Raw genomic sequence first — 9,430 nt, forward strand, 5'->3', positions numbered from 1 at the left:
ATTATTATTTATCTTTGTGTATTATCATAATTATGGTATAGGCCTATAGCTGGAATGTGTTCTGGTCTCGCTACCCACTGTGAGAGAGCCCTCTACTGGGTAAGGGTCGAATCACTGAAGCAACATGAGGAGCGCGTCTCAGCCTCGATCCTATCTCGCTGTAACGCCGATGGTGAAGCAGCTCTGTGTTTAAATGAACAATAGGCCTATGCCAGTAATACAGACGAACACCCCTTTTAAAACGATTTATGTCTATATAACTTCCTGTATAATAGGTCCATGTTTATTTTTCAGCAGAATTTTCCTTCTTTTGAGGCATACATGAATAATGCGGACACAGATGAGTCCGATTTGAACACAGACTGTTTTGCCTAGATGATGGCACCTGATTCTAGCAGTCTGTAGACTATACTCTTTCTCCATCTTCCTTTCTCCTTCTCTCTGTCCTCTCTTGGTTTGTTTCCTTGGTGTTCCTCGACCCAGGGGCAGATAGATGGCCTTAGGTCTACTTGACGAGGATGTATACAGGGACACGTAGAGGCGACCGCCAATAAAATGTCAGTGTGGTAAGCCGATTTTTTTACCGTGAAAATGTATACTATAGGCCTAGTAGTTGTATTCAGTCAGATAATAAACGAAAACCCTTTCCCTTCTTCTTTCTCCTTCTCGCTTTGTTTATTATGCATATTTCGTTTGATTTCGGATATCTCTAGTCCATTCCCACAGAATGTTTTATTAAAATAAATAGAAAGCAAACATGTATCCATTTAAAATAGTTCATGCAATTAGGATAAAAATTATAATTCTAGACAATCATAAATTGTTGTTGGTTCTGAAGTAGGCTACACGTTGTCAAATGTAAGGCCTATACAAAGGCTGTTACACATTTTTAATTTAAATGTTGCCCGGTATCCATGGCCTATAATTTAAAATGGACAAACGTTTACAAAAAATGAAGTAAAAAATAAATAATTCTGTTGGTTTTGAATATTCACGGATGAATTCCCAACAGCTAAAGTCCTGTTCTAGGCCTTGAGGTGAGGTTGGGTCCCTGCCCCATAGCGGGTCAGAGCTATACTGTAGGCCACTTGACGAAAGATTAGGTAGAAAAGTAGGCCTACATAGGTTCAAAGCACTATATTGACTAACGCTAATGCACAATTACATATTGGTCGAATTTGTGATTGAAAAACATTTAATTTGGGGTTGTCCTATATACATACTTTTAAGTAATCTATGTAAGAATTTGAATAAGTAGGCCTAGGCCTACATGCTGTAATCTTTTTGTTTCTTTTTCTTAAATAGAGAAATGAAAACATAATACTAAACACACACACATTTATATATATATATACATACATATTTTAAATATACAAGCGGTGTTAGGGTGCTGGCCCACTCTAGCCCTGATCATTTGGTTGAGGGACACCGAGGAGTAGTAACAGCAGGGCACTCAATCTCATTGGACGGATATGCAGGCAACCACGTGGTCTGTGCCTAAGAAAAACACGGCCCTGGACATCTCGCGAGAGCTCAGCACCACAACCTTTAGCATGCTAGTAGCACAACTTGCCTCTTTCATAAACAGGGAAGGTGTTGTGTTCACCATGCACAGGGCTATCAACAAGACGAGACAGTTGGTAAGTGTATGACAGTAACCGACTCGCATCGTATATATAGTAATGTCACAGCGTAGCGAAGCTGTTAAATAATAAATCTTATTAATGCTGCGTTGCTTGTAAACTTGTATGTAGCATCTTGCGAGCAAGCTACACACAGGGGAGGTTTGCAAGTCGGTTAAACACTTTCAATTCACACAATGTCCCTCAATGAATCAAGCCGTTTACTTTTGTATTACGGCGCGTATAAATCAAATGTTCCTGTGACGAGTAATATTGTGTTATGGTCTAAATATTCGAGGATTTGTGTTGGCCTACTCAAGGTCTTATGAATATATTTTTTGAGGTTACACAACTTCACGTCATGCGTTAACAGTCTTCATAAAACCAATCTAGAATTGGTGCTATATATATGTTTCATAAGTCTTTTACCGCCCGTGTGTCATTGTGAAGATCATAGCCCTTATTGGGTAACTTGAATGACCTCCAGCGTATATAACTGGAGCTGGAGCCTCGCTTAGATAAGACTGGAGTCGTCCTGTTCTAACCTGTCCGAGCTGAGCCTGCTCAAAGCCTGGCTGACAGACCTATCCGAGGTTTTATTAACGTCTCAATTCTGTTTTATTGGGCTGTCAAGTCACTATTTTTATGTGTGTTATGTTTAGAAACCTAATCTATTCTTATTTTTTCAATCCACATTAAAACACTAATCATTGTTTGCATTATTGTTGAAGAATAATATATATAATATGATGTATTGGGTCATACTATACCCTTAAACGCATAACTTGTGTATTATTATTTATGACCACATTATTGCGTCTGTGATGCTAACAAGATGTCCTCCGACAGGCTGGGTTCCTCCAGAGGTTCCAGAGCACCTTGGTGGTCGCGGAGCACAACAATGACAAGCTGACCCCCATCACGCTCAGCGCCATCACGGCCGCCAACAAGCTGGGCGGGGAGGTGTCCTGTCTGGTGGCTGGGACCGACTGCGCCAAGGTAGGGTCAACCGTTTGACACGATTCCCACAATGCCTGCCAAGCTATCGACCAGACTTCATGAATGTTAGGTGTAACGGTTCAGGTTAGTCATGGTTCATTTTGATTAACAGTGTTCTGTACCGTTTAAAATTGTATGTACATTTTTTTACCTTTTTTTTATTGAACAAAAATTTAATGAAAAAATAAACACAAAATAAAACAATCTAAAGCAGAATATTCTTAACAAAGTATTTAAATCCTGCATCTGCAACTGTGGATAATGGCCATCCCCAAGTGTTTAGAGATTACTATGGAGCGATCAGTGTCGAAAATGCTGGCTGCAGGCTGTAAAGAGAATTGTTTAAGTGCACCCTAATGTTTGCAAATGGTCGCTGATCATTATTCTGCCATTGCGGTGTCCCACGTGGAATCCTAATGTTCCCAGACGTGGGACTGAAGTGATATTTGCTCTCTCCGATTGCCATTCACCACCTTCATGTTGTTTTCTACTAATCCAATAAGCCCTTCTCAATTACCGATGGTCATCAATGGCTGTGTATCGAACTCTAATGGATGTTATGTTTGCATATATGTCCATTTCTCGTCAACCGTTTATCCGATCGACTTCGCGGTTTTTAGTTTCTTCGATGAGCATTTCTCGAGAAAGCCGGACTATTTACTATAAAGTAATATAGAACCAGTTTATATCCAAAGCCACTTGCCGTGAATTCAGACACTTGTCTTTAAAGAGCAGGGTATCCTCTAGGTAGGGTGTGGAAACCAGGGATCAGACCCAGTACCTTTCCCCTGGTAGTCAAACCCCCTATCCGCTCCACTCTCCTGCCTCGTCCAAGAGGAACCAAAACAATGTTTAGGGTTGTAACTGCAAAGGCTGCCGTGACATAATACGTACATCATATGTTGTCCCACTCAGGTGGTGGCAGAGCTCAGCAAGGTGCTGGGAGTGAATAAAGTGCTGGTGGCCCAGCATGACGCCTTCAAAGGGGCGCTGCCCGGTACGTGCTGCTTCCCACCGGCCTACCTGCCATCAGAGTACACGTGCTAAAGGGAACGTTTGTCAGTGGTTGACTGTTGTCTTTGTGTCCGCAGAGGAGTTGACTCCCATCATTCTGGCCACCCAGCAGCAGTTCAAGTTCACCCACATCTGTGCCGGAGCGTCCGCCTTTGGAAAGGTGAGGCGGGAGATTTAGGACCAGCTGTTGGATTATTCTATTCAAATGTTCATTGAATCTAAAGTTGGGTTAATTAAGTAAATGTTTATGTACATTAGGAACTAGTTTATTATGTTTTATAAGCCACTAATTATGATGAAGTATGAAATTCTTCTTCTTAAAAAAATGTAAGTAATTACTATTTATAAAATACTGAAATTAATAAACCTTTCAAGAACGGGGGTCCTTGATCTAATTTACATTTTTTGTATACTTTTAATGCATCAACTTCTTTCTTTGAAATAATACTGCCGCCATTAATAATGAGGAATCTGTTGTTTCTATAGCTGGTATATTATGCCGCTGATCTGATCTGGTGTCTTCTCTCCCCTCCGTCTGGTAGAACCTGCTCCCCAGAGTGGCAGCCAAGCTAGACGTGGCCCCCATCTCAGATATCATCGAGATCCAGTCCCCAGACACCTTTGTCAGAACCATCTATGCGGGTGAGGGCCGCCGGGGTCCGGTCCATGTAGTCTGGTGAACTTCTCCATGTAGGTCACTGTTTGTTGGACCGTGGTGTTGACGGGTGGTGATGTTTGCTCCAGGTAACGCCCTAAGCACGGTGAAGTGCAACGAGTCCGTGAAGGTGTTCACCGTCCGAGGGACGGCGTTCGAACCCGCAGCGTCGGAGGGAGGCAGCGCTACGTCAGAAGACGGTAGGAGGCAAACGTGACGCGTTATAATCGTTGAACTTGAATGAATCCCACGTTTTGATTGGTCGTTTGCCTCTGGATGTTTGGAGTGCAGTGGCCTCCTCCTCCGCCGTCGGGGTCTCTGAGTGGCTGGAGCAGAACCTGAGCAAGAGCGACCGCCCGGAGCTGGCCGGCGCTAAGGTGGTGGTGTCGGGAGGTAGGAGCACTCCCTGTGTGTGTGTGTGTGTGTGTGTGTGTGTGTGTGTGTGTGTGTGTGTGTGTGTGTGTGTGTGTGTGTGTGTCCTAAGTTGGTGGTGTCAGGAGGTAGGAACACAATTCACCCTGCTTGCGTGTGTGTGTAAAAAAAATGCAATATCGTTGTTGAATATTGCAATGATTTATTTATTATTATATCATTACATATAAATAGTGTCAACCAATTTTAAAAACAAAGACTTAGAAACAATTAGATTTATCAGTCAACCCCTCAGCCGGTTTGTTTGTGTGTTTTTACCTTTCGTTACATTTCTCTCTGCTTTTGTGTGTAATCTAAACCAAACAGTAGTTTGTTCCATCAGACCTGAGACGTTTGTTTGTTTCCAGGGAGGGGCTTAAAGAGTGGGGAGAACTTCCAGCTGCTCTACGACCTCGCTGAGACCATGAACGCTGCAGGTTAGATACACGTGATGTGTGTGTTCCTGTACCGTGTGGTTAGGGCTCGTATTGTGTGGTTGGAGCTCAAATTGTGTGTTTGGATATACTGTGATATTGTGTGGTAGTAGTATGTATTGGATTGTGTATTGTAGTGTATGTATGTATAGTGATATTGTGTATTGTGTTTCCAGTGGGGGCGTCCAGAGCAGCAGTGGATGCTGGGTATGTTCCAAATGACATGCAGGTGGGACAGACCGGCAAGATCGTAGCACCAGTAAGTGTTACTTTCCCCATTATGAACCCTGTACCCCTTCGTCTCCGGTCTCCCAGTGGCCTCCCAGTGGCCTCCCAGTGGCCTCCCATTAACCTGTGATCTGTCGTGGTTGAGCCACAGCACAGTGGTACTAATTGATCTTCTGGGAAAATTGTTGGCCGGCTTAATTTTGACATTTTTGAAGTACGGTAAAGCATAGATGGTTTAAACATGCGTAATCATTTGGTGGAGGATAGACAGTCTTGGTACATCAGACCCTCCCAGCCTCTGCCTTTCTTCGTCTTTGACCACTACTAGTCACAGGGTTTAGTTTTGACCTCATCAGACACAAACGCAGCTGGAATAATGAGAGGGAAAGAAATGAACACATTCTTAAGCGATAATGGCAGAATGTTTTGGAGTTTAAATATAAATATGTGGACATGTGTAACCTCAATGCACAATCTGTAACTGGTCCTTGAGAAATTAGATGCGAATTTCATAAAACGTGCAAACAAAATCCACCATCCTTCGGTTACTTTTGTTCTAAAACGCTGTCTTTCCACTCTGGGTTGTTTCCGAAGTGTGCTCCGGTCGTGACGGATTTCCCGGTGTTTCTAAAAAGGTTATCTCTCCATTATCTGATTCCTCTCTGATACCACAGCTGCGATTACCCACACATTAGCGCCAATAAAGCGCAGTGGATGGCGCATTACGCGCCCTAAGTGATTTAGCTGATCCATTAAGGTCTGCTGCTCTGGTGTCTGCACTCCCAGACTCAGCCCGCCTGTCTCAATCACATTGTACTCAAATGTTTTGACCAGCTTCTTGTGTCCTGCCCTAATGTGCTCAATTCAATTTCGTTTTTTTGCAGTGCGAAGCCATTCCTTTTTAGTTAAAGGTTTTTCTGATCTGATATTTAAGACAAATTCCGGTGCCATTTATTGTCACAGAGAGGGGCAACGTCAAATCAGACAGGCCTCTGTTTCACTTGACATATTCTTTTGAGATGGTTGGTCACTACTCCTCAGTGTAGACAAAGCTGCTTGGGGACTCTTTTCATGGGCCCACCTCCACGCCCTGACGGCGGTCCACTCAGAAAAAGGACCGGTTCCTCAATCCTAATGCCATGATAATACTTCAGAGATACAACCAATCTGCATGCAGAGGCCGGCCCTCCTCTTGCCAACCTGGTGTTTTTGTTACAGTTCAATCGGCCTCTGCCAATCAAATTCAGTCTGTGTTCAGCCATGGAGCACTCAGTATTACAGCCCTGGTCGTTTTGTGCTGACAAATGGATGGCGTGTTCTTTTTGAGGCCCTCTGAAATATTGATATGGCGGTGCATTAAGCAGAGAGCCGTCCCTGAGGGACTAGAAGAGATGGAGAGAGGGGCCCCACAACGGCTCCTCATCAACGGGCGTTGTTTGTACTATCAGGCGGGGCGACTGTTACTGAACCCAGCCTTCACCTGTTGGGCTCAAGCGGGCTACTTTTGCTCTGTTTTATTCTGTGTTATTTGACCATTCCCAGGAACTCTACATCGCTGTGGGAATCTCAGGCGCCATCCAACATCTGGCCGGGATGAAGGACAGCAAGGTGGGGTTGTTGTTGTTGTTGTTGTTGTGGTGGTTGTTGTTGTTGGACAGTGTTTGAGGTTCAAGCTCTGATGCTTAAGGATCACCTCAGACTGACGGCTTGGGATTAATCTTCCTCGTCATTTAGTTTTTAGTGGTTTTTAGGGTTAGGGTTTAAAGTAGTATTTATAGTTTTCTGGTCGGTTCTATTCATTGACATTATTCTATATATTTATTTTCAGACTATTGTTGCCATCAACAAGGACCCAGAAGCCCCCATCTTCCTGGTGAGCGACTTCGGCCTGGTGGCGGACCTCTTCAAGGTGAGATCGCTCCCACCTCCTCTCCTCTCTGCAGGGAGCCTGTCTTTAATGGCTTTACACGCTGCTCTCAGCTGTTAACACTTAATATGTTTCCTGGCACTCTATTTAATCACCCGAGTGATCGGACCCACACACAGGGGCCGAGTGCGCGTACTCATAAAACAATTTCCCTGCTAAATTTTGCACGGCCGCATTATTGCCCTCTCTAATGCAAATGTGCAGCCGCTGAATTATTAACTTCCTGAATTAATGAGAGGGTGAGTTGTGGCCGACGCGCGTCGATACAACGGAGCAAAAATCAATCCATCGTCTGTCTGGCCTCCCTCCTGGAGAAATAATCCATAGCAAGGTGCAGAGTAGAAACTTTCCAGGGTCACATGCAGCAGCCGCCACTTACCATTGATCCTGCTGCCTAGCTGCTCTCTGGTAGGGGGGGGGGCTCTAGGTGGACCAATGGGATGTCTGAGACGGGGAGGGGGTCGTTGAGAGAGGCCTCAGACCAGCGTGTGTATGTATCGGTGTGTTCCGGCCCCTGGTCATGTTTTATTTAGCCCCTCAATAGTGCACGATGGACCCAGGTGTCCGGCTAAACTCAGTTATTGGTAATAATAGCTAGCGGCGGTGGAGCTGTGAGCAGCCACGCGATCACCTTACAGGTGAGCACTCCTCGGGTAACCGCTTTAAAATGGATGGGCTCTCTCCTTTTCCTGCCGCTGGAAATGGATACCGGGGTCTGACTGGTGGCGGATGATATGTTTTTTTTCAGTTTGCTTGTCATTTAAATCGGTTTAAATCGGAGTCCAATTGTCATGAATACGGCTTAGATGGGGGATGCCTGCAAAATCTAAAATAGTTGGCTTGGTTAGAGTTTTATTTGAGTACATATCTCGATTGGTTTAACCTGTATATATTCAGTCTGTTAGTTACATCCAAGTTTTTTACTTGCTTTTAATTATTGTAGAGCTAGCGGGATGTACGGTATTTTTAAACGTATCCGGTTTAATTGCATTTTAGTTAGGCTACTAACTAAAGTTAGTAACTCCGGCCCTTAACATAGCCCTGTGTTTAGGGCTTCCAATGCCAGGCAGCTTGATTCTTGAGATAACAATCCTGCGAGAATCCATCTTGTCCGGCTTCAAGTTATCCAATCAGCGTCCTATGAGGATCTAAGTGAGATTGATAGCCACGGCCAGTGATGGACAGATAGTTCATCCAATCACCTGCCAAGTTATTCTTTTTAAGTGCCTTCCCCTTTCCGAACAGTTTCCAAAGACGAATTCTCAGATGGTTCTGTGTTGCGGCGTTGGTATTTTGGCCGGGACCGTTTGTTATTCCTATGTTTTGTAGAAATGTATAGACCAAATGATGGATCTGAGTGCTGCTGCCCAACTTTAGATCGCTATAATTCAGAGCGGGAGTAGCGGGTGTACCTTCAGTTTTGATATTTGAATTTTCCTGGCGGACGGTCTTCATTGTGGGGGGGGGGGGGGGGTGTTAAATTATAAGATATTTAATTACAGTACAAAACTATTTTGGATTACAATATTGTTGCATTGATTGTTTACTAAAGTACACTTTTGCACTGTGGACACCCTGAATGACCAGTACATTTTCTTCTGCTTAGATTTTTATTTTCTTGTTGAAAACAATGCTGATTGATTGATGCATAAGACGATAGCTGGAGATCACAATTTCTAGCTTTCTTAATAATATTCAGGTTCTTAAACGTAATATCCATTATGTTTTTCTTATCAGGCCGTCCCTGAGATGACTGCTGCACTCCGCAAGTGAAGTGGATCACCAAACTCTTAGCATTTTCAACACAAAAGACGGTTCACACTGTGGCCACCAGGGGTCGTTGTTTCCCGCCTGAGCCTGATGCGCCGCCCAACGCATGGATCCGATGAAGCTCAGCTCGCTGCGATGCCAGCAGAAAGTTGTTTTTATAATTTTAATTTTCTAACGGCAACTGATGGGAGAGCTTGATTCTTCTCCCATCACATGATACCAGAGTGCCATTTCCTGTGTGCTGATGTAGAGGTTCTATACGTCTGAAACAAACTAATATTATATTGTATTAAACTGACAAAGTGCAACTGACTTGCCATGTTTTCATTTTATTCAGTATCCGGCCGCAGTGGTTCCTCTCCATGATAAT

The 9,430-nt window shown here is 43.9% G+C and overlaps 1 protein-coding gene across 1 annotated transcript; it reads left to right on the forward strand.

Annotated features, from left to right (window-relative positions):
* The first annotated feature begins 1,460 nt into the window (after positions 1 to 1,460).
* Positions 1,461 to 9,368, forward strand: etfa (electron transfer flavoprotein subunit alpha). Its single transcript, XM_030366362.1, has 12 exons — positions 1,461 to 1,640; positions 2,472 to 2,621; positions 3,537 to 3,618; positions 3,713 to 3,795; positions 4,178 to 4,277; positions 4,380 to 4,490; positions 4,582 to 4,683; positions 5,070 to 5,138; positions 5,312 to 5,394; positions 6,906 to 6,971; positions 7,192 to 7,272; positions 9,028 to 9,368. The coding sequence occupies exons 1-12, from the start codon at positions 1,473 to 1,475 to the stop codon at positions 9,061 to 9,063; spliced, it is 1,131 nt and encodes a 376-aa protein (XP_030222222.1). The 5' UTR covers positions 1,461 to 1,472; the 3' UTR covers positions 9,064 to 9,368.
* The last annotated feature ends 62 nt before the right edge of the window (positions 9,369 to 9,430 follow it).

This window comes from Gadus morhua, chromosome 9 (assembly GCF_902167405.1).
Source record: "Gadus morhua chromosome 9, gadMor3.0, whole genome shotgun sequence".
Lineage (NCBI taxonomy): Eukaryota > Metazoa > Chordata > Actinopteri > Gadiformes > Gadidae > Gadus > Gadus morhua.